The sequence below is a fragment of the Octopus bimaculoides genome, chromosome 3 (assembly GCF_001194135.2).
Source record: "Octopus bimaculoides isolate UCB-OBI-ISO-001 chromosome 3, ASM119413v2, whole genome shotgun sequence".
Lineage (NCBI taxonomy): Eukaryota > Metazoa > Mollusca > Cephalopoda > Octopoda > Octopodidae > Octopus > Octopus bimaculoides.
The window spans coordinates 15,312,141-15,338,602 of NC_068983.1; the positions used below are offsets into that span (position 1 = coordinate 15,312,141).

At 36.5% G+C, this 26,462-nt stretch overlaps 1 protein-coding gene across 11 annotated transcripts in view; it reads left to right on the plus strand.

Annotated features, from left to right (window-relative positions):
* LOC106869246 (uncharacterized) overlaps nucleotides 1-26,462 on the plus strand; it is a 61,487-nt gene that overhangs the window by 11,018 nt on the left and 24,007 nt on the right. For 3 of the 11 annotated variants that reach the window (XM_052966028.1, XM_052966030.1, XM_052966031.1), the window contains 3 exons: nucleotides 6,209-6,265; nucleotides 10,672-11,045; nucleotides 24,399-24,447. In XM_052966028.1, the coding sequence (XP_052821988.1) occupies nucleotides 24,445-24,447 (3 nt within the window). In that variant the 5' untranslated portion in view covers nucleotides 6,209-6,265; nucleotides 10,672-11,045; nucleotides 24,399-24,444. Of the gene's footprint in view, nucleotides 1-572; nucleotides 1,521-6,208; nucleotides 6,266-10,671; nucleotides 11,046-24,398; nucleotides 24,448-26,462 lie in introns of those variants that run through there. The other 8 variants (XM_052966034.1, XM_052966035.1, XM_014914901.2 and 5 more) reach the window with 7 other exon arrangements.

A 26,462-nucleotide genomic window follows, 5' to 3' on the forward strand; every position in this document is an offset into this window, starting at 1 on the left:
ATATATATACATACATATGTATATATATATTGAGAGAGAGGGTGAGATAGAGATAAACACACTGGCCCATGTCATATATACATATATATTTATACATATATACATTTGACAACATGGTCCAGTGTGTTTTTTTCCTTTTTATTTTTATTTTTAATTTTTTCAAGACTTTGTAGCAGTTCGAACAAACGACGCAGAAGCTTCCGTGGTTAATCGCTGGTGATGCTGTTTAGTCCCAGCCTTTCGATTCATATTCCAGTCGCATCCATCACTCCTTTGTACGCAGTATATAAAGGATTCCATTTATTTGGTATTGTTAATGACACACATTGAACCAATCGACCTTGGATGTAATCCCAATAGAACCTTATTGATATTTACCGTTGTATATTAATATTTTTTTTCTGTTATATTTTAAACGACGAAAAAATTTTTTAACATGAGCTTCCTTGATCAGAGACGACCAGGGGTTAAAACAAACTAAAAGATTGTGTGTTCGCCTGCACGTTTGAATGTTTCTATTAAACTAAAATAATATTAAAAATTAATAATGTAATGTCATTTTTTAAGGCTGTTGGGTTGTAACCTTAGATTTGACAGCTATTTTTAGCAGGTTGTGCGACTAGATTGACTCTCTCGTGTGTTCGTTGTTTAAAAACAGGTCAACCCCCATTGGAAAGGCCTATCATTAAAAGTATTCAACCGTAACCATTGTATCTCTGTAGGAGTATGGTGAACTATAATTATCTCATTATCTGATGTGTCATTCTTCCAAAGACTGTAAGGTGTGATCTGAAGGAAATCTGCCTGCTATTTCTAGCGGATTGAATATCATACAGAATAGTCACGGGCAACATGGTTCGCGGAACTTTATGAATGGCACACATAACGAAAAATTACCTTGAATTTATTAATAGTGCGGCCCGTTTCTCAGAAAAAGGCTGTCCATACCTGATCTAGAAGCTCTCAGGTTGGTTCGTCTTAAGTAATAGATACCGGCTTACATACTTTCTACATCCATCTTTATTACACAAATAACAATTCTGAATCAATCGAAGTATCAACCTAGCTTTCGATTCCCGATTGTAATCTACTTTTTTTTTATTTTCTGTCACTTACGTTACAAAGCCGCTTATAAAGTGTTTGTTTTTGTTTTTTAAATCTCGCTCGCCACTTCTTGCGAGCCGGAGGAGGAGGAGGAAGAGGTGAAGGAATAGTGATGTCATGATGCTGATGATGAAATAAATTTCGCCGAGCTTCTTTATATAATCACTTTCAGTTTTGTTTGGCGTGCAATTCGGGAGAAGTACTCCTTATAATATAAATTATTTCCTTACGTTTGTTCATTGGTTCTTTTGCATTTTCTATTCCTTTTACACACACACACACTCATATATATATGTGTATATAGTCTTTGTGCACAGATTGTCGATATAAACTGGTTTCATAAACATCAAATTTGTCCTTACTCTATTTGAGTTTATTAGCATCAAACTTCTAAACAATGAGCTCTGATATGGACCGTAAGTGTAAACAATTTTTCTTTTTCTTTCTTTCTTATCCTGATATTTTTGAATTTACTAATTTTAAATTAGTATATAATTTCATATATTTACTAACTGTTTTTTTTTTTTTTTCATTTGTGTTCTCTGTTTTGTCCAATTTTCTAATTTATTTTGTAAAACGGTAAACACCGTGAAGGCAATAAAATTTCATATGTTTATTGTAAAAAAAAAAATCTATTGTTAAACTTTGTTTTCAACATTTAACATGTAATTCTTGTTATAAAGTTGTCTGCTAGAATTGTTATGTTTGTTTACATTTTAAGACTTGAAATTGCATAATTTGAACAACACACAAATATGTGTTTATTCATTGAATCATATAATATAGGCAGCTTCTAAGTAACTAAGCTACTGCTTTTAAAAGGAGGATACATTGTCTGAGAAAGGGAAAACGGTATTGTCGCGACTGGAATACCTTGAATCATAGGGCCTGCCCGACCAAAGCTAACATGGGACCAAACAAACAACTGGAATTATAAAATTAAAATAACTGTAAAAGACTGAACTATTTCCTTAAATAATGTCAGTAGACAACATCTTAAAAGATAAACGTAGACAAATGTCAATAGTTAAGATATTGAACGTAATTTACGACTAGACTCAAAAGTTCTCCGTAAGAAGTTCGAAGTTAGTTCAACTGATAACGTTCTTAATTATATATTTTTAAAAAATGTAATTTGATGTTAAAGTCTATAGAATGTTACACAACCTATATATTTTTTTTATTTATTTAACTATAATAACGCGTTTTATTAAACTATTTTCTGAAATAATCATACCATAAGTATTTTGCACTGGTTGACAGAGCGAATTGTTGATACTGCACATTCTCTCCGATTACTAATTGAAAGCAGCTACAGCACCGGACTAGATAGATATCAAACAATATTTTTCTATAGTTCTTCCGTACCCGGTTTATCTTTATCGTTCATATCCTTTGGATCGAGAGGAGTAAGAAACTAGGGATAGTTTCTAACGATAATTAATCTTTATAGTCCAAAAAGGTGAATATTAACGTCTTCAATTGAATTGAAATTTTAGATGGGTTAAAGTGTTTTGTCGAAATATAAATGTCTCAACTGGGACATGGTGGGATTAACATGGATTTTTCACGCTGAAATTTCTGTAGAAATTGTTCCTATCATTGTTATGAAACCTAAAACATACAGCCCTCTCTTTACCGATGTTGGTAGGTATCAACTGTGAAATTATAAGTACTTCATATGGAAAAATGAGATGCTGGTACCAGTGACTTAGACCTCTGTAAGCCCAACGCATTAAGGACATATCTACATCAGTGGTTCTCAATCGGAGTCCATGAGATTTTGTTAAAATTTATGATCAAACCACAAGATATTTTCACAATTTTCTCATATGGTTCCTAACAATATTTAATTCTAAAAATATATTAGGATTTTTTAAACATCGAATGGCTATGAAGGGCCACCCAAGTAAAATAGGAATCGAAGGGGTCCGTAGATAAAGAATAATTGAGAACCTCTGCTCTATATGATCGTTTGAACTGTTAGCAATAGCAGTTAAATCTCCTTCAGTTTACAATCCCATCAACACATTCTTGTTCTCTTTTATTCGCTTTAACTTGTCTCAGTCATTTGACTGCGGCCATGCTGAAGCACCGCCTTTAGTTAAGCAAATCGACCCCAGGACTTATTCTTTGTAAGCCTAGTACTTATTCTATCGGCCTCTTTTGCCGAACCGCTAAGTTACGGGGACGTAAACACACCAGCATCAGTTGTCAAGCGATGTTGGGAAGACAAACACACACACACACACACACACACACACACACACATATATATACGACGGGCTTCTTTCAGTTTCCGTCTACCAAATCCACTCACAAGGCTTAGGTTGGCCTGAGGCTATAGCAGAAGACACTTGCCCAAGGTGCCACGAAGTGGGACTGAACCCAGAACCATGTGCTTGATAAGCAAGCTACTTACCACACAGCCACTCCTACGCCTATAAAGTGCTAAAAAATTTTATGATAAGGAAAAAGAAGGGAAAGGATATTAAGCGTTTTGGTGTAACTATGTGTGTAACCAAACATTAATATCAAATTGTGAAATCCAGTAAGGATAGTTTGATTAGTGTTATATCTACGGTAGGTTATTTAATTTGAGTGTTACTGATAATACTAAATAATGCAGTCTTATGTGTAGGAAAAAAAAGAGACAAGGTAGTAATGGTTGGAACGCTTCTGATCGTAGGCCTACTCAATAAGGGCTTGTCCAAAGCTAAACAACAATAATTTCTGTATATCATTACTCTTGCATATTAGTACTACTTGCTAAAAGGTGGATTTACTTTTCAAGATTACGAAATATTGCAATCCTGAACTGTTAACATTTGATGTTCATTTTCCATGATGGCATGAGATGGACGGTTTGACTGGAGCTAGCAAACTGTTCAGGCACCGATTGTCTGTTTTGGCATGGTTACTACGGCTCAATGGCCTTCCTGACACAACCGCTTCATAGACTGTGCTGGGTACTTTTTTACATGCCACTGGCCTGGGGGCATTTATGTGACATTGACATGAATGCATTGTACGTAGCATTGGCACAAGTGAATGTGGTAACTTTTTAAAAAAATTAGTCTTAGAAAGTTGAAGTGAAAAGAATCAGTAGAGACAAGTCAGGATTTCTAACATAAGCACAAATTTATACATTATGGAAGAGGGAACTGTAGCTTAAATTAACCCTAGTGCTGGTATTTATTTTATTGATCACGAAAAGATTAACGACAAAGTCAACCACTGTGTGATGTGAACTCAGAATATAAAAAAGTATCGTTCGATCGAGGTCGTTGCCATTGCCACTGGACTGGCTCCCGTGCAGGTGGCATGTAAAAACACCTTTTTGAGCGTGGCCATTGCCAGTATCATGTGACTGGCCCTCGTGCCGGTGGCACGTAAAAGCACCCACTACACTCTCGGAATGGTTGGCGTTAGGAAGGGCATCCAGCTGTAGAAACTCTGCCAGATCAGATTGGAGCCTGGTGCAGCCTTCTGGCTTGCCAGTCTTCAGTCAAATCGTCCAACCCATGCTAGCATGGAAAGCGGACGTTAAACGATGATGAGGGCATTTTGTTCAGCACTTGGCCAATTCTACCACTGCATAAGAGAAAAAGAATATATATTGGTTGAGAGTAAAAATGTAGGAATAGGCCAAAGATTAGAAACAAAGTTTAGAATATTGAGTATGACCTTTTCATGACTATTGAGACTGGTTAGAAGGAAGAAAGGAATTTGTTTTCAGACTAAGACCTTGTCTGAATGTATACTTGTATTCAAGGTACTCAAAAACCAGGTGGTGGTGTTATACTAGACATGACAGATTATGTTTTCCTAAGAACAAAACAGTCCCTCCAATGAGCTTTCACACAATATATACATAGTCTTGCACTACCTCTTGAAAGATCCTCATAGAAATAACACTTTTTTTAATTAATCATATGCATTGATTAGACACATTAAGTGAAATGGCAACAACTGGAGACTGAAACTGTTATAGATTTGTAGGGTAGACATAATAGCAAAAAAAAAAAAAATCTGTATTTTTAAATATATAGCTTGATGAAAATATATTAAAATATAAGGAAAGGTAACCATGGAAAAATGAATTACAATGAAAGAAAAAAAAATGCAGAATATAAAGTGGCTGGCATTTGGAAGGGCATCCAGCTGTGAAATCTTATTTCTTTACTGCCCTCAAGGGGCTACACACAGAGGGGACAAACAAGGACAGACAAACAGATTAAGTCGATTATATCGATCCCAGTGCATAGCTGGTACTTATTTAATCAACCCCGAAAGGGTGAAAGGCAAAGTCGACCTCGGCAGAATTTGAACTCAGAACATAACGGTAAACGAAATACTGCTGATTTTTTTCGCCCGGCACACTAACGTTTCTGCCAGCTCACCACCTTTGTGGCTGTGAAATCATGCCAAAACTAACCTTGCCTGTGCTAGTGCCTCATAAAAAGCACTGAGTCCACTCTGCAGAGTGGTTGGTGTCAGGAAGGGCATCCAGCCATAAAAACCCTGCCAAAACAGACACAGTAGCCTGGGGTAGCCTTCTACCTGGCTGGCTCCTGTCAACCATCCTACCCATGCATGCATGGAAGACTGACATTAAACGATGATGATGATGATATATAGAATTTATAATTTATGAATATTACATGAACAGTATTTTGAAAACAAGGTGTTTAATATCTAATTTCATATATATATGTATATATTTGTGTGTGTATGTGAAATTGATATAAGAAATATAATTTATGATATAAATTTGCAGTTTTATTTTGATTAAAATACCAGCAACTTACAGTAAAACCCCTCACTACAATTTGCCTACATTTAGCATCTCTGACTGTCACTCACTCTACTCCATTTGTTTTAGTTTCCCTTTTCCCAATATGACCAACAGGACACATTGCATCTTATCATATACAAGATTAATCTTTCTAATTATTTATATATCCTTTCAATGCAATTAGCTTATGCAAGCTCTCTTTTATCTTAATTGTGTGTAGTTCCTTGCTCTGTAATTAGAATTGTTAATGTGTTTTTTTTTTTTATTAATTGGTTCAATTAAATCTATTTTTGTTTATTCATATAGCTGAAAAAACACTGAAGTTTCTTGAAGATCTTCACATAGATTTAAATGCTGGTAAAGGTTTGTATGTTTTGTTGAGTATGTATATATTATTTTTGATTAGTTTACCTTACATTTTGGTGGAGTTGAGAAAACAAGTACTGTATTTTCCCATGTATAAGAGGCACTCTTACATGAGACAAACCCCTATTCTTTTGTGGAAAAAACAAATTTAATATTTCATCTTCCACACAGCATCACATCTCTAATACAGTTGCATTAAACATGTGGCAATTTTTTGTTCCATTAAAAATTTTTTTTTTAAAGTACATCTTATACACCGGCATATACAGTACATCTTATACACTGGCATATAAGATGTACATAAAAGTACATCTTATACACCGGCATATACATAATAATATTCTTGAATTAAGAGAATTCATTATGCCCTGTCCTGTACAGAAATGATCTTATGTTTTTGAAAAGGTAAATTCTTTATTAATAAGCTAATGTTGATAAATTTTCAAACTAAACATTAAATTGTACAGATTTCACCTGTTGTGGAATACCTTCAAATGAGTCATATGTACTCTACTTCCTTATCTAAGTTGTGACAAAGGAGTAATTCACTTGTAGAAGTTGTTACTCTAATAATTTACGGCTATCCCAAAGTAAAGCAGTAGATTAAATAGAAACATCACGTATTTTAAAACGAACAATAGAAAATAAAAGTCTGCCCACAAGATCTGTATATGACAAATATTACAGATAAATCTTTGTCAATACGGAAGAGGTGTAAATTTTAAATAGGCTTGCTGTTGCTCTCTTAATATTCTTGCTACACCCTTTCCTACTGCTACTCTTTCTTTTACTAACTTGTACTTTTTCTAATGCTACTACAATTCTTTCTATTACTCTGAATTTATAAGTTGTTACTACAACTGGTAAGTTACTACCAAACAATGTAACTGTCCTTTCCTACTGTACCTCATTTTCCAGACTCTGTGCTAAACACTCATCCAAGAATGAAAACCTTCTGAAACATGCTCCCTGCCCACATCTTCCTTGCAACTATGAAACAAAAGTTGTATTGAATTTTTAATTCCATAAACCATCAGATGCAATACTCAGACACACCAGTGAGTCTAAGATGCAATGTTCAGACACGTCAGTGAGAGTTCACATTCACGCTTACTCAACTGGTGAAAAATAGCCACTTCATCTATGCTAAATCACACTGCGCCATCTTAAATAATGAATGATTCATTGGAAAATGTAGTCCATGATATACAGAAAGACAAGATGGTCACAGCTGGAACACTTTTTATCATATGTATACTTGCTTAGAGTTGAACCATTGTTTAAACAATAATAACCAGTGCAAAGGAGCGAAGGATATGACCACGGTCCATTTTCCTTGAGCTGTATAATAATATATTTTACAAATCGTCCAACCCATGCTAGCATGGAAAGCGGACGTTAAACGATGATGATGATGATGATGATGATGATATTTTCATCGAGCTGTATAATAATATATTTTAATATATTTTCATCAAGCTATATAATAATATATTTTGATATATTTTCATCAAGCTATATAATAATATATTTTAATATATTTTCATCGAGCTGTATAATAATATATTTAAATATATTTTCATCGAGCTATATAATATATTTAAAAATACAGAATTTTTTTTTTTGCTATTATGTCTGCCCTACAAATCTATAACAGTTTCAGTTTCCAGTTGTTGCCATTTCACTTAATGTGTCTAATCAATGCATATGATTAATTTAAAAAATGTGTTATTTCTATGTTTATGTCACATTGTAAGCTTTTCAGACGAGGTCACATAGAACTGAAAAGAGTAATAATTTACAGTGTTGCAGATCCACTGAGCCCATCCCAGTATGAATAAATAAATATTAAGCATTAAAACTCGATGATGTTCATCATTGTTGTTGTTAGCGCTTAGCTTTCGAATCAACTTTGATGACAAACCTAATATCAAAATCATTCAAGCTATAATCATCCTGTCTAATTTTCATGAAATAAGCTGTTTGGCTAAGATAGGGTGTAGTAGTTTTTCAACAAAAATGTCACCTCATCCATATTATCAAATGTATGTATTCTTTTTAAAGAAGGTAGTGTGTTATTTTAGGAAATTTGGTTGTGACTTCTAGCATCCATATCTCCTGTGTAGTTGAGCTACCATGAAGAGGTTCTTTCGTTGACCTGTTTATGATGATGATGATGAGGAGGAGGAGGAGGATGGTAATATCTGAATAGACCATAATCTCTCACTCAGCAATTTTCACTGTTAGAATTATAACTTTGGGCAAGTTTTTGTAGGCTGACACAATTTAGCTATTGAACGCTAGCGCTTTACTGTTACTTGGGTTCATCTCAATTTCCTAGAAAATGAATTAGGTAGAAATACTGGTTGTTTGAGAATAGTATTCAAAACAACTAATATGTTGATTTATTTTGTTATTTATTTATCTCACTATTTTTAGCATTTTATTTCATTAATCTCCTAAAATAGTAAATTTCAGTTTATCTTTCCCTTTCTTTTCTTTGTCTTTTGATAAGAAAAAAAAGAGAAAAAATGATTAACATAGATTTCTTTTAACATTTAAAGATTTTAAAAGTTGGTCTAATATATTTTGATTTTCTATACGTTTTCACTGTTAACACTTTTTGAACTGACTTGTGTTACCTTCTATTATTAATTCCGTTCACATTTAAGATGTCTTATAGCAGTGGTTTCCAAACTCAGATTAATTACCCCACCTTGGGTAAAATCCATATTTGGCTGGGATAATATCAGTGATGCAAGGATAAGTACTTTACCAATTCTGCCAACCCAATGCTTTCTTCCACGCTTTTGCTTTCTCCCAAATGACTGCATAATAGTAGAAGAAATAGCAGTAGTAATAATAACAATGATAATAATGATGATGATGATGATTTCCTAAGCACAAGGCCTCAAATTTGGGTCGGGTGTTGCCAATTTAATAAACTCCAGTACTTGACATGTACTATACTATAACCCTAGTATATGACAGGTACTGTATTTTATTGATTCCGGAAGGATGAAAGACAAAGTTGACTTTGATTAGGATTTTAAATAATAACAGGTCACAAATTCTTGGTGAGATTTGAGCTCAGAAGTTAGAGTAAAAATAATAACTCTATATAATTGCTACCCTATAAAATAATACAAATTTAGCTGGATCACTACCAAATAATATAACACAACGCATATTCTACACCATCAATGCCCAATAAAATAGTACAACGCATGTGCTTGCATAAATGATACCCAGCACTAAGACACCAATAATTCACATTTATCACCTGTCAATATAACCCAACCCACACAGCACATACTCCACACCATTGGCCCCTAACTGTTGGGCTGCAGACCAACCAGATCATGTATCATTTGAAACAGGGTTACAAAGAAAGAATAGATTTTAAAATTTTATTTCTACTTTATTGACTATCACAGTCTGAAGGGCATTTTTGCATTATATATGTAATATGGGTGTCTTGTATATGCTGTAACTAAATTATATATTATGCATTTTGTGTTTTGTTATGCACGTGATCCCCTGGTCCATGAAAAACTGTCTTGCATGATACCAGTCTGTGGTGCAAAAAAGTTGGGAACTGCTGCTCTATGCAATCACTGGCCAATACTAAAACACAACACCAATCTCATAGCATGTATAAAATATGAACCCTGCCTAACAAAATAACACAGTTCACATTGTCCATGCTCTACACAACAGATGGAAAACTAAAATAATGTTGAAACAACAAAACTGATTTAGAAGTCAAACTAAATTCTATATTCTGCACATACATTCATCATCATCATCATTTATTGTTTTAAATCTGGGTTTTGTCCCCATTAACGGTGGTGGCCAGATCTACCTCAGTGCCATAGCAACTGAGGTAGGTAGGTGCAGCCCACCCCAACCTTTGGGCTGGCTGGTGCCCATTCTCCTTTGCTATCATGAGGCTTTTTTGGAACTGGATTTCCTACATTGAGCATGCATTTGCTTACTCCAAACCTCAGTTTCTAGACACAAGTGGTCCTGAGACCAAGGCCTCTACCACGATTTTTAAGAAATGTGGTGGAAAATTAGCTCAGGAAGGCAGGGATGCTACTTCCTGAGACCCCTTTCAGAGCCCCACTGCATACGTTAGAAACACTAAATTACACCTAGTGGTAAAAACTCTCATAAAACTGTTTAAAATATGATAAACTATAATAACAGCTTCAACCATAGTAATAATAATAAAAGAATTGAACCCACAGTCTTATGACTGTGAACCCAATGCCTAATCACAAGGCCATATACCTTCAATAATAATTCAATAATTCTTTCCTAACAGCTGGATGCATTTAACATCACTCCGACTTGAAGTTATAAAAGGTTCTCTCAAAATATTTTATATATTTTATTAGACAGTTTCTTTACTAGGACTCGTATTCATCATCAACAATGCATGCTGTAAAGGATAGCCTTTTGTCTGCTCAAGATATGCCGATACAAAAGAGAACACATCGAAAATATTATGCAGAGTCAAGACAAAGAATGCGGTGGACAAAGGAAATGAATTTAGATATTGTCCTCTGCTACTTCAAGGCCATTATAAATTCTTCCACATCATACAGGCGATCAATGCATCGAAACTGGAAAGAACTATATCCTGATACAACCTTCACCGAACAAAGAATAGCTGATCAGAAAAAACAAATATTCAGCCATGCAAATAATACCAGCACACTCAGTAACAGAGGACATTGGTTGACAAACTTAGAAGTCGAGGCTATAAAGTGTGAGTGTTACTATTTATTTGATGGTGCTGTAAATTGGGGAAAGGAAGGTTGCAATGTTAATAATAGTAATGATGATAGTATTATCATTACTATTATTGTATTAATGTCACTGATGAACTTAAGAAACAGCAATGTTAAAGATGTAGATATACTGCAATGTCATATTTTTTCAGTGGAAACTAAGCTGCGAGTTGACAACAGATATATCAGCAACAACTGACAAATTTACATAGAACATACCGAAGTATTATAGGATGTTTAATATTCGTAGAGATCAGTTCACTAAACACAGATCTGATATTGTAGTTGTCTGCTAAGTGGGTACAGGTATAGTTGTGTGGTTAAGGAAGTTTGCTTCACAACTGTGTAGTTTCTAGTTCAGTCCCACTGTATGGCACTTTACACCTTAGGTAAATGTTTTCTGTGTTAGCCTTGAGTCGACCAGTACCTTATGAGTGAAATTTGGTATATGTTTGGATGTTGTCAGCAGGACCATTCTTGTTCTTTCTTGTCAGGTTAACTTAATCTAACCACCTGGTCCTTGAGTGCTTTAGTGTAGTCTACAATCAAATTAGGATTCCTGCCTGAGGTTTGATACTTTCTTGTCTTCTTCCCTTTTTCCCACCAGTTACAGAAATCCTGGAAAGTGCCATGGGTATTGTCTTTCCTTTCCTGACCAAGCTAAATTGATATAAAGCCTATTGACCATAGTATAGTCCATCTTTATCGCTGTCATCATCATCATTGTTTTAGCATCTATTTTTTCTATGCTGTCTTGGGTTGGACAGGATATAAGATCCAAAATTTATGTCATCTCATCTCTGCAGTTCTGACCTCTTCATCTCTTCTTCCTAAGGCTTCTTCTGCTATGGGTACCTTCCATTGTTAGCACTTATACTCTAGTTCTTTGCACATCTATACCAAGGCAACTGTCTCTCATGCATGTATCAGTCAATGCCTCTAATGCCCAGCTACTATTTCAGCTCACTTGTACTTCAGTACTTTAACTTTCATGCACGTCAATGTCTTCCATACTCAAATCATTTCTCTTCAACCTCTCTCAATGCCATGCAGTATTATTAAAGGTGTCTCTATACTTGTGGTTCTCAGACAGTTCACCTCAAGGGCCTTCTTTGATGCACCACAGATTTTTTAATATAATTTACAGCTTTAGAAAATTCATACTAATGCTTCATCTTACAATTCATATTTTTTTTAATATTATATGCAAGTATTATTACAAAAATAAAGGTAAGCAAAATTTTTCCTTTTTTTTCCTAAAGTTTTAAATTTACAACAGTTTCTATTTTTCAAGCTTTCCATGTGAAGTGCACAAGTAGTTTTTTCATTTTAATGATATCTTGTGCACTGCAAAATCAAAACGGGTCAAGAACCACTGACCTACCAGGAACAAATTTCCTTCAGATAAATCACATGTTCTGTTGCATGTGAAGGATATATAGGACTATGTGGTCCTAAATATACAAAAAGATGGGATGGTCATAATTTGAATGCTTTTAAAAATAGGTCTGTTTGTTCTTGCCATAAAACTTAGCTTCTCACTTTGAGAGAATCAACTGATTCTAGGAACTGGAGCTAGAACTATGGAGCACTGAGTTCGTTTTTGTGATAATTCCATTCTACTCAACAGCTATGGCAGAATACTTACAGAATTTGTTCAACATGCTAGAGATAGCAGTAAAATCAACCTCAAAATATACCCTACCATCTTACATGTCCACAAGACATATTAGATAATGTAATTGCTCATACTTCTAAAAAGACTGGATGATCATGGCTGGGATACCTTTTATCATAGGTAGACCTGAAGCTAAAGAACAACAACAATAGATAAAATTAAATAAAAACCACATTACCCAAAATTGTATTGTTTTCTAAGAAATTCTACTTTTACATGTTTAGCCCCAGGTCAATCCTGATTGAGTACATCAAAGATCAAAGGCAGTCCAACCTTAACAATCCTGTAATATTTTTCCTTAACATAGTCTACCTATACAACCACATTATCCAATAAATATGATCTGACATAATGTTTTTAATTCAACAGCTAAGTTGGTGTAATTTCTTAGCTTTTCATCTAGCTTCTGCACAACAATATATTTGATCATTCAGTATTACTTTTTCTATATTCTTGTTTTGGTTTCTAACATTGAAACTGTAGCCATGCTGTCACACCACCATCAGTAATTTAATTGAGCATGTGAACATTAATTTTTATTTCATGTCTGGTGCTTATTATATTGAACTTAAGTTACAGGCCATGAAAACTACAAAATATTGGGTCGTCCCATAAATAATGCAGTTTTTTTTTTATATGTCCTTTATTTTTCAAAATTAAGATAAACAAAGTTCTTTTTTAATCTAAAATATACTCTCCATCGTTTTCTACAATGCTCTTCCATCTATCTGGTAGACTTGCAAAGCCCCTCTTCCAAAATTCACTTGTCTGTGATGAAAAATACTCTTCCAGTACTGTTCTGACCTCATCTACAGAATTCATAATTTTTCTGTCCAAATGATTTTGAAGACTGCAGAATAAATGATAATCAGACGGGGCAATGTCCAGCGAATATGGTGGGTGGGGCATCGTTTCTCTTTCAAACTGCTCCAGCCATTGGAATGTCATCCTTGCTGTGTGTGGCTGAGCATTATCCTGATGGAAGAACACCTCTCGTCTTGAAACCAAAGATGGTCGTTTTTCTTCAAGTGCTGACTTAAGCTACTCACATTAGATCTCCTTTGTTATCGCTTGGTTTGGGTTTAAAAGTTCAAAGTGAACTAAACCTTTCATATCCCACCAAACAGATAACAACACTTTATGTGGGTGAAGACCTTCTTTAGCCTGGGGTGCCAGTGTTTTTGTTTTCCCTATCTACTGTCTTCGGCACTTTTATAGAGAACCCATTTCTTGTCACCAGTCACTATTTGGTCCAAAAAAAGGTTCATTCATGAGACATGACAGCAAAGAAGAGCACACATTCACTCTCTGCGTGCGATTAGACTTGGAAAGTCTGTGAGGAACCCATTAACCCAATTTGCTGACTTTTCTGATGGCACACAGGTATCAACGAATGGTTGAATGACCAATTCCAAGCTTCTCTGCTAGTTCCTCAACAGTTACAATGGGATTTTGTTCCACCAGGATTTTTGGGACGTCCTCGTCAAGCTCTAAAGATCTTCCAGGATGGGGCTTATCTTCTAGGCTGCAGTTTCCTGCTCAGAATTTCTGGAACCACCACTGACACTGGCTTATGCTTATTGTCTGATCCCCACATACTGCATTAACATTCCTCGCACTTTCTGTTGCGTTGTTGCCTTTATTGAACTCATAAAGCAAAATATGCCAAATATGCTCCTTTGTCACTTACATCATAGCTTTGAAAAAGATAACTGTTCTCAAATCGAGCAACACTCTTCAAAACTTGTGCTAAGAATAAGATGGTAAAATTACTACCTGCTTTTATAGCAAGTTGATGCAGGTAGTTTATCCCATCCTCCTCCGACTTTTAGTTCATGCAATTGAAAAAATCTGCATTATTTATGGGATGACCCAATATAAACAACACTGGTCTTTTAATCAATGTGAAATGTAAACAAAGACATGGACACACACACATACACATACACGCACACACAGAGTTTCTCTTGACAAATTTCACACACAGGTGTAGGTTGACTCTAGTCATTTGCTCATAATGTCACTTAGTAGGATTGAGCTCAGTCATGTGGTTGCAAAGTGAACTTCTTGACCACACAACCAAGTGCCATCTTAAAGCATGAACTCACAGAGCATTTACACCAGGGCCTCACAAGTCCAGGGGTTCAATTCTACTTTGTGTATACTATGGCTTTCTATCAATAGCTAAATACTATTGGGCCCAGTACATTGTATTGCCCAAGGGCCTATAATGCTATTAAGACAGCCTTGCATAGAACCATGCTTACTAGATCAATAATTAGTGAACTTTTGTCATGGAAAATTATATTTGGCCTAGTATGCACTCTCTGGAGTTCTGTCAATAATTAGTTTGCTTTTGTCATAGAAAATAATTCAACCCCAGTATGCAACTGGTACTTAATTTTTTTAACCCCGAAAGGATGAAAGGCAAAGTTGACCTTGGTAGAATTTGAACTCAGAATGTAAAGAGAAACAAAATACCACAAAGCATTTCGCCCAGCATCCTAACGATTCTGCCAGCTCGCCATCTTATGTCATGGAAAATTATATCTGGCTTATCATGCTTTTCTGGTGGTCTGTCTCTATGCTAAAATTTCATAGTATATTTGTCATTTCTAAAAGAGGTAGAGTTTCATATGAGTACCACAGTGATTTTCCTGAAACAGTTAAAATTAGGTAGCTAGATATAGATAAAGCAACTTTTTGTTGTAATGTCTCTGTGTATATTTTCTTGGAATTAGTTTAGAACATCCTGGTACAGTGTGGTATATTGTTTAATAAAATACACTATACAAGTGACCATCCTGGTAGTGTAGTATATTGTTTGATAAAATACACCATACAGATGATATTATCATCTTGTTTAGAATATCTTGGCACATTGTGGTATATTCATCATAATCATCATCATCATCATCATCATTTAATATCCATGTTCTATGCTGGCATGTGTTGGATGGTTTGACAGGATCTGGTGGGCCCAAGGACTGCATCAGGCTCCAATGTCTGCTTTGACATGGTTTATACAGTTGGACACCCTTCATAATACCAACCACTTTACAGCATGGACCGGGTCCTTTTTTTCATGCCATCAGCACTATTGAGACCACCATGCAGCTTGCAAGACTACAAGTCCCAAGGGGGTGGTGGACAGAGCTCAGCTTTATGATATAGGAAGAAGGTTAGAGTATTTTGTTCAATAAAATACTTAATACAGGTGATGTTCGCCATCTATATTGTAGAAGTTGTGGATATTCGTTTCAGTATAACTAGTGGTGATGGCCTGCCTTTTATTTCATGAATGTTATTCAAGTCAAGTTTATACGTCCATATCAGATATAGTTTTGTTTTTTTGGTGAGGGTGGGCTGTTTAATGTGGCATCATGTTCATGGAATATGGGCTAGATAAATACTGCGTGGGTGATTGCCACAGTTGACTCATATGCTAGAAACTATTGTAATGTTTTATTATCCAAATTAAAGGGAACAAGCCTAGAAGGAAATGAAGTCCAGAGGCGTAGGAGTGGCTGTGTGATAAGTAGCTTCCTTACGAACCACATGGTTCTGGGTTCAGTCCCACTGCATGGCACCTTGGGCAAGTGTCTTCTACTATAGCCTCGGGCCGACCAAAGCCTTGTGACTGGATTTGGTAGACGGAAACTGAAAGAAGACCGTCGTATATATATATATATATATATATATATATATATATATATATATATGTGTGTGTGTGTGTGTGTATATGTTTGTGTGTCTGTTTGTCCCCCCAACTTTGCTTGACAACCGATGCTGGTGTGTTTACGTCCTCGTAACTTAGCGGTTCGGCAAAAGAGGCCGCTAGAATAAGTACTAGTCTTACAAAGAATAAGTCCTGGGGTTGATTTGCTCGACTAAAGGCGGTGCCCCAGCATGGCCACAGTCAAATGACTGAAACAATTAAAAGAGTAAAAGAGTAAGCATACGTACTGATCCCTTGGAAAAGATTTTCCTGTGAGATTAGAGCTTAACAGTCGGGGTATTATTAGCAACTAAAAGAACTATCTGACAATTCTTCATTATTGTGTTAATGGTGTGCTTGCAGTATTTTGAACCTATGTCATGTGGGACCAAATCAAAGCATTTCTTGTCATTAATCCAGGAATAAATTTCTTTTTATGTATTTCCACATCATCCACTACCATCTTGGACATACATTCCTTTTGCTCAACAAGAATTACATTAAATAATCCTATTTTGGAAAGAAGTTTATGGTTGTTCCCCCTAGTGGACCTGTATTTGATTTTGCTACTGCTTTAGGTTTAAACATTAGCTGTTTCAAGTCAAATCCAGTTCTCTATGAAAACGTTGCTTGTGGATGTAATCAGTTTACTATCTTTTTTTATGATCATGGTCAATGAAGGAACATCATAGGCCATCTGTAAAACACAAAAATAGCTTTCAACATTATTGTTCCCTGATATTCAATGATCCCCTACTGCCTTCTCATTTAGGGGTATACAGTTGCTGTGTATCAGATTTATCGTGTAGCATAAGGTATTTTTATTGTAGATTTAGAGTTTCATAGTTATCTTTGGAGTCTAGGTCTGTCATACCCTAGTCTAGAACTACTGAGCTATGTTATGGTTAGCGCTACAAATGTGTTAATGGTATGGATTGTATTCTTGCTATTTTGATTTTTTTTTTTTTAAATCCACTTCTGTCAAAATGTTCATTCACTTTTACTGTCGAAGTATTTGTAAAATGTGGAATTGTTCCAGCTTCTGTATTATTTCCCTTGTCTAGATTTCCAAACCATTTGCTTGACCTGACAGTCTGCTGAGTTGTACTCTCACCATCTTTCATTTCCCCAGTCCAAAGGATATTTAAAGTTCTTGCTAAACAGTTTAACAATAATGTGACAATCCTTAAAATAGAGACTATTGTGGTGTACGATTGAAGAAGAAATGGTGAATGAGCCTCACTTCCTCTCCCTGTGTATTGTTACAAATTGGTGTTTTATTAGCCAACAAAAAGGGAACAAGCAAATAATGAAATGAAACTCAAATGTACTGTTCTTTTGAAACAGATATTCCTATGAGGTTGGAGCTTACAGTCATAGTGTTGTTAACAACTGCAAGAACTTTATGGTCTTTTTCATTGTAGTTTTAATGAAGTTCAACGTAGCATCATGTACTTACAGTATTTTAGTAAACCAGTCATGGGAAACTAAATTAAAGAATTTCTTCTAATTGATCCAGATACATAACTGGTTTCTTTTGACATACATTCATTTCATCCAGGACCATCTCATTAACAAAAGACTACCAGATAGTATTTTGGATAGCAATTTACAGATTAGTGACAGACTAATGATTAGGCAGCAGTTTGATGAGTCATTTTTTGGTATTATTGATATCCTACCATTTAGGTGCCATCTAGATACTTGGTTCAGGTTGTTTTGGAGGGGATTGAAAATGAATGTTGCTTGACAGTGCAGTATGTAAATGACAAGAACCAAAAATTATTAATGTTTTCATGCCGGGAATGTTCCTTTTTCCAAAGCTGTTTAAAACAAGTCTCAAATGAGATACTTTAATACTTTGGGGGGAATGTTTTTTTCAATTTTTATTGTTGCTACATGTTCTTTTAATCAACTAATTTTATTATATTAAGTTTTGTTTTGAAAAATGAGTTTCTAAAATGTTTGTAATTTTTCTTTTGTGAGTATCTTATCTATTTTAGTAGCTAAGATACCCACAAAATTATTGCATGTTGTCTTGTATAACTTTTTCCAATTGCTTTCAAAACTTTTGTTTTAAGACAACTAATTTTTTTTTAATCTATTATTTAAAGTGAATTTTTTTTTAATTTAAATTATTCAAGTGTTTATAACGGGGGGGGGGGTTCTCATTTTATTGTATTTCATTTTCATACTGTATGTATTCTTGTTACTTTATTCTGGATGGGATTTAGTTGATCATATGGGTGTCAGTACTTGACTGATATTTATTTTATTGACCATATATGAATAAATTATCATCAATGTTGTTATCATCATCATCATCATCATTGAAGTCAACTTTGCCTTTCACCCTTTAGGGGTCAATAAAATAAGTACCAATTGAGCACTGGGGTCAATGTAATCGACTTATTCCCTCCCCCAAAGTTACTGGCCTTATGCCAAAATTTGAAACCATTATTATTATTCTTTATTATTATTGTTATTAAAATGGCAAGATGGTAGAATCATTAGCACACTGGACAAAATTGCTTCACAGCATTTCTTCTGGCTTTATGTTCTGAGTTCAAATCTTGCCAAGGTTTACTTTGCCTTTCATCCTTTCGAGGGTCAATCAAATGAGTACCAGTCAATGTAATTGACTATCTCCCTCACTTCAAAAACTGCTGACCCTGTGCCAAAATTTGAAACCATTATCATCTGGTTGTTTTTTAGTCTTCAGGTTCCACATTTTACCAATTTCTATTTCAAGATCTTTATATTTGCTCAGTTTTTGGTAGGTCTTGACAGATACATTTATGTCAATTGGGACAGTCATATTAATGAGGAGGCACAATTTTTGTTTGAAATCCTTCATTATAGTGTCTAGCCTATTTACATCTATCTTTCTGTCAGTTTGAACAGTAAAGTTCATTAAGTTCATGATTATTATTATTATTATTAAGGTGGCGAGCTGGCAGAATCATTGGCATGCCAAGTGAGATGCTTTGTGGTATTTCGTCTACTGCTATGTTCTGAGTTCAAATTCCACTGAGGTTGACTTAGCCTTTCATCCTTTTAGGGTTGATAAATTAAGTACTAGTGAAACACTAGGGTCATTGTAATCAACTAGACTCCTCCCACCAAATTTCAGGCCTTGTGTGTTGGCACTCCGTCGCTTACGACGTCGAGGGTTCCAGTTGATCCGATCAACGGAACAGCCTGCTCGTGAAATTAACATGCAAGTGGCTGAGCACTCCACAGACACGTGTACCCTTAACGTAGTTCTTGGGGATATTCAGCGTGACACTGTGACAAGGCTGACCCTTTGAATTACAGGCACAACAGAAACAGGAAGTAAGAGAGAGAGAAAGTTGTGGTGAAAGAGTACAGCAGGGTTCGCCACCATCCCCTGCCGGAGCCTCGTGGAGCTTTAGGTGTTTTCGCTCAATAAATACTCACAACATCCGGTCTGGGAATCGAAACCGCGATCATATGACCACGAGTCCGCTGCCCTAACCACTGGGCCATTGCGCCTCCACTTCAGGCCTTGTACCCTTAGTAAAAAGGATTATTATTATTATTTTCCAGTACTCTACATGTTAACTTCAAATCCCAATAAGGTCAATTTTACTTTTCTTCTCTTTGATGTCAATAAAATAAAATACCACCTCAAGTACTGGAATCAGTTTAACTGACTAACCTCTACCCTCAAACTGTGTGGCCTGTGTTAAAAGATGATATTGTTGTTGTTGTTGTTGTTATCATTATTGTTTAACTGGTGCTTATTTCATCAACCATAGAAAAGAAGGTCAACGTTGATGGAGTTTAAATTCTGCCGAAATCAACTTCACCTTTTATGCTTTCAGGGTCGATAAAGTAAGTACCAATTGAGCAGAGAGGGGTGGGGGGTGATCGACTACCCCTAGACCCTGAAATTTCAGGCCTTGTTCCTGTCATTGAAGGAACTATTATTATTAGTATTATTAGAAATAATTAGCATGCCAGACAAAATGCTCAGTGGCATTTCATCCAACTTTACATTCTGAGTTCAAATTCCACCATGGTCAACTTTGCCTTTCATCCTTTCGGGGTCGATAAAATATGTACCAGTTGTGTGCTGGGGTTAATGCAATTGACTTACTCCCTCCCACCAAATTTGCTGGCCGGCACCTGTGCCCAGCGTCGCCTTTCTGGCACTTGTGCCCATGGCATGTGTAAGGACTTTCGAGCAAGATCGTTGCCAGTGCCCCTGGACTGGCTCCTGTGCAGGTGGCACATAAAATACACCATTTTGAGCATGGCCGTTGCCAGTACCGCCTGACTGGCCTTCGTGCCGGTGGCACATAAAAGCACCCACTACACTCTCAGAGTGGTTGGCGTTAGGAAGGGCATCCAGTTGTAGAAACTCTGCCAAATCAGATTGGAGCCTGGTGTAGACATCTGGTTTCACCAGTTCTCAGTCAAATCGTCCAACCCATGCTAGCATGGAAAGCGGACGTTAAACGATGATGATGATTATTATTATTATTATTATTATTATTATTAAGAAGAAGAAAAAAATAAGGCAGCAGCAATCTGGCAAAATTGTTAGAGCATTGGACAAAGTGCCTAGCAGCTTTTCTTCTGGCTCTTTACGTTCTGAGTTCAAATTCTGCCAAGGTCAACTTTGCCTTTCATCCTTTGAAGGTCAATAGATGAAGTACCAGTCAAGCACTAAGATCAATGTAATCGACTTGTCCTTCCCCAAAAATTTCAGGCATTGTACCTATAGTAGAAAGGATTATTATTATTATTATTATTATTATTACTGTGATTGATTTCAAATTTTGGCACAAGGCCTGCAAGTTCAGGGTAACAATAAGAGGAGCACGATGCAATTTGTCATAAAGATTGACTTTGTTTATTGAAGGGATTGAACAATATTTCAACAGACTGCCGGTCTTCTTTAGGTTCAAAATGTAAAATGAAAAAAAAAAACACAGTAACACAGGAATTCAAAATATTCCGAGAAAATCCTGTGTTCCTTTTTTGGATAAAACATCATTCATTTTCACTTTTACATTACTGATAAAAAAAAAAAACTAATAATGTCATCTTATCTAAGAAACACAGGATTTCCTCATTCATATTTTGAATTCCTGTGTTTCTAGTATATGTTTGAACCCAAAGGAGACAATCTGTTGAAATATTGTTGAATAAACAGTCAGTCTCTATCACAAATTGCATTGTGCTGCTCTTTTTTATTTTACCTTCATGAAGAATTATGTTGTGCACCTGGACTGGCTCTTGTGTGGGTGGCACATAAAATACACCAGTTTGTGTGTGGCCATTGCCAGTACCGCCTGACTGGCCTTCGTAGGATTTTCGAGCGAGATCGTTGCCAGTGCCCCTGGACTGGCTCTTGTGCGGGTGGCACATAAAATACACCAGTTTAAGCATGGCCGTAGCCAGTACCGCTTGACTGGCCTTCGTGCGGGTGACACGTAAAAACACCCACTACACTCTCTGAGTGGTTGGCATTAGGAAGGGCATTCAGCTGTAGAAACTCTGCCAAATCAGATTGGAGCCTGGTGTAGCCATCCGGTTTCACCAGCCCTCAGTCAAATCGTCCAACCCATGCTAGCATGGAAAGCGGACGTCAAACGATGATGATGATTATCATCATTATTGAGGTAGGTGGATGACAATAATGATAGAGTTGGGCTGGATGGATTACAATATTTAATAACACACTTTCACATTCTGAGACTAATTTTGCTTTGAAGCCATTTAGGGTTAATAAAATAAGTACCAGTTAAATACTGGGGACAAAATAATCAACTACACTGCTCCCTAAATGTACAATCTTGTGGGAATGTCAGAAATCCTTATTATGCAAGATAGTAGAATGGTGGAAACATACTAGACTAAATGGCTTGTGAGTTACAGTTTGTGTTCAGCTCCTCCTGGTGAAAGAGCATTTTTGGTAGTCCTCAACTTGCTGGAAATAGCAACCAAATGTCCCTTAACCCTTTAGCGTTCAGATTAATTTGTCAAAAGTAATCCTTATTTATTCACATTAAAAAAAATTTATCTGATATTATTTTGTAGCTTCAAGATAGGAAAGATATAATTGCTTATTTTTAGAATGACATTGTAGGGTAGGTGTGAGATGCTGGTTCTGGCCAGTTTGAGCATAAAATGTGTAGAATATCTGGGCCGGATACAGCCGGTTTAAACACTAAAGGGTTAAATCACGTTATTCCTTCTTTAAAATAGGACACCTTAAATAATGTAATCCTAAAAATGGCCTAAAACTGGAGAAGAACTTTGGCTCAAATGCCTTTGAGTTGTTTGTTTGGTGACAAGGATGTGGCCTGTGACAACAACAACAAATCTTGCCAAGATCAACGTTGCCTTGCATTCCACTTTCTTCTTCCTTCTTTTTTTTATTCTTATAATGGTGTAGAGTGAAAAGAGTAGCTTCCATGTCCTTTATCAAGATTTGTTGAAGAAAGGAAAGGAATTATTCTCAGACCTGCGTAGGCGCAGGAGTGGCTGTGTGGAAAGTAGCTTGCTTACCAACCACATGGTTCCGGGTTCAGTCCCACTGCGTGGCACCTTGGGCAACTGTCTTCTACTATAGCCTTGGGCCGACCAAAGCCTTGTGAGTGGATTTGGTATACAGAAACTGAAAGAAGCCCATCGTATATATGTATATATATATATATATTTGTGTGTCTGTGTTTGTCCCCCCAACTTCGCTTGACAACCGATGCTGGTGTGTTTACGTCCCCGTAACTTGGCAGTTCGGCAAAAAGAGACCGATAGAATAAGTACTAGGCTTACAAAGAATAAGTCCTGGGGTCGATTTGCTCAACTAAAAGGCAGTGCTCCAGCATGGCTGCAGTCAAATGACTGAAACGAGTAAAAGCGAGAGAGACCACAGACCTGATTCATATCTTTGTAACACAGTGGATTTTGCTAAAGGCACTCAGGGACCAACAGATTAAGTCTACCACCCAATAACAGGAACTGTTCCTCTGGCACAGTTTCTATTTAGCCAGTTTTGCTTGATAAAGATAAAGATTAACTAAAATAAATTAGTACACGTTATTGCTTGACTTCCATTAATTAAACCAGCTACATTTATTCTCGTCCTCCCACCAAAATTATAGTCTGGTTGCTATTTTATGAGTCATTAACATAGTGTGGCAGATATGTTAACAAGACTAAATGCCATACAGCTGAATCGGGTTTAGTGAGAGAGCTTCTACATAGTTGTTTAACGTGCTAGAAATGGCAGCCAAATTTCACTCAAATCAAATCCCAACATTTCAAATGAAGAAGTCTTTTTTTTTTTTTTTTTTTTTTTTTTTTTTTTTTGTATTTTGCACAATCCCTTTTGATGGGGGAGGTTCCTTTTAGAGAGAGAAAATGAATAATAGGTTCTACACGAGATGTGTGTGAGGTTGGGGTCGCTGTTACAGAGACATAAACAAGAATGCATTTCAATCGGTGTATCACTTCACCTCTTGCCAAAACACCACAGACGGGCAGGAATTTGGGCTCTGGTATATCATGGGAGCCCATTGCATTTGGGCACAGATTGGTAGCTGTTAAACCACCATCAGTGCTTGATTGGTACATTATTTTATCAATTCCAGAAGGATGAAAAGGAAAGTTGGCCTTGGTAGGATTTGAACTCATAATATAAAGAATCAAAATAAATACTGCAAGGTACTTTGTCCAATATCCTAAATGTTCCACCAACCGTCTGCTGTTGGAATGCTTGTGAGAAGTGGACTGACCTAGTACTTAGCAACAAGATTGCTTTTATCTTTTTCCCCCTCATTAAAATTACTATTAATCAACTAGACCCCCCCCTCCTTTACAATTACAATATGTCAATATAAAATATTGCTATTATGTATTAAACTCATAAATCAACATTTAGTATATTTTTTATTCCAGCTCAAATAATTAATAAAGATGGGAAATATCAAGTGGAATATTATCCATGGTAAGTAAATGAAACATCAATCAAATTATATACATATGTAAGTTAATGAGTGCATGAAGGAGCCTCCACATGATTGTTCAGTCTTCTAGAAATAGCAGCCAAATCTCTCTCAAATATAACATACTATCTTAAGAAAAGAAAGGACACATTGGTTAATGTAATTCTAGATACACCATGCCTGAAAGAAAGACAGGGTGGTCATGGCTGGAATGCCTTTCATCATAAGTCTACTCTATTAGGACTGATCTGAAACTAAACATTATTGTCATTTTGATTCTTTGTTTATATTTTCATTCTTTTGGTCTTTTACTGGTTTCAACTAGGGCCCCATCTTCTCATATTATGATAATAATCTTATATATCAACTGATTTTGGATAGATTTTAAAAATATATTTTTGACCTCACACATTCACATGTACATATACACACATACACACCAGACAAAGTATTTTTTAAAATATGGTAAAAATATGGCTTGCGAAGACCTGTTGGGGCAAGCGAAAGTGAAATCAGGATGGCACCTATGCCCAGCATCACCTTCCTGGCACTTGTGCTGGTGGCACGTGTAAAGACATTCGAGCGAGATCGTTGCCAGTGCCGCTGGACTGGCTCCCGTGCAGGTGGCACATAAAATATACCATTTCGAGCGTGGCCGTTGCCAGTACCGCCTGACTGGCCTTCGTGCCGGTGACACGTAAAAGCACCCACTACACTCTCGGAGTGGTTGGCATTAGGAAGGGCATCCAGCTGTAGAAACTCTGCCAAATCAGATTGGAGCCTGGTGTAGCCATCTGGTTCATCTGTCCTCAGTCAAATCGTCCAACCCATGCTAGCATGGAAAGCGGACGTTAAACGATGATGATGATGGTAAAAAACTTATATGTTTTACTTGTATGTGGATGCAGGCATAACCATCATCCTCAGTTACAAAATTTGTTTTGCAATATGTCTTACTGGATTCAGTCCGACTGCACAAAATCAGAGATTACTTAAGTCTTATGGCTGAAATTTGAGAAATGGAAACTGTGCAATAACCCAGTTGGGAAGAAGAAGACAGGGGAAGAAATGAAGTCAGTGGGGTAAATAAGTGGTAAGACGCTGTGCTGGAGAAGAGCTGTCTAGCTGCTGCAAACGTGGGGAAACAAGTAATAAATCTTATAATGTGTGTGTGTATGAAAGTGGAAGAATTAGTTGAGCATTTAACAAAAATACCTTGTGGTATTTTACATCCCTTTATATACCCAGGTCAATTTGTTCCTTCCAAGACAAAAACCCTAAAAGATGGTACCTCAGTATGGCCATGATTCAGTAACTTGAAACTAGTATAATTTAATTTAAGAGCCTTTTAATTTATAGTTCAAATAGGCACAGGAGTGGCTGTGTGGTAAGTAGCTTGCTTACCAACCACATGGTTCTGGGTTCAGTCCCACTGCATGGCACCTTGGGCAAGTGTCTCTTCTATAGCCTCAGGCCGACCAAAGCCTTGTGACTGGATTTGGCAGACGGAAACTGAAAGAAGCCTGTCGTGTATATGTATGTTTATATATGTTTGTGTGTCTGTGTTTGTCCCTCCCCCAACATCACTTGACACCCGATGCTGGTGTGTTTACGTCCCTGTAACTTAGCGAAATCATGATGGCACCTGTGCCCAGCGTCGCCTTTCTGGCACTTGTGCCCGTGGCATGTGTAAGGATTTTCGAGCAAGATCGTTGCCAGTACCCCTGGACTGGACTCTTGTGCGGGTGGCACATAAAATACACCATTTTGAGCGTGGCCATTGCCAGTACCGCCTGACTGGCCTTCGTGCCGGTGGCACGTAAAAGCACCCACTACACTCTCTGAGTGGTTGGCGTTAGGAAGAGCATCCTGCTGTAGAAACTCTGCCAAATCAGATTGGAGCCTGGTGTAGCCATCTGGTTTCACCAGTCCTCAGTCAAATCGTCCAACCCATGCTAGCATGGAAAGCGGACGTTAAACAATGAATAATTTAAAATTGATTTGTTCTAAATGAAAT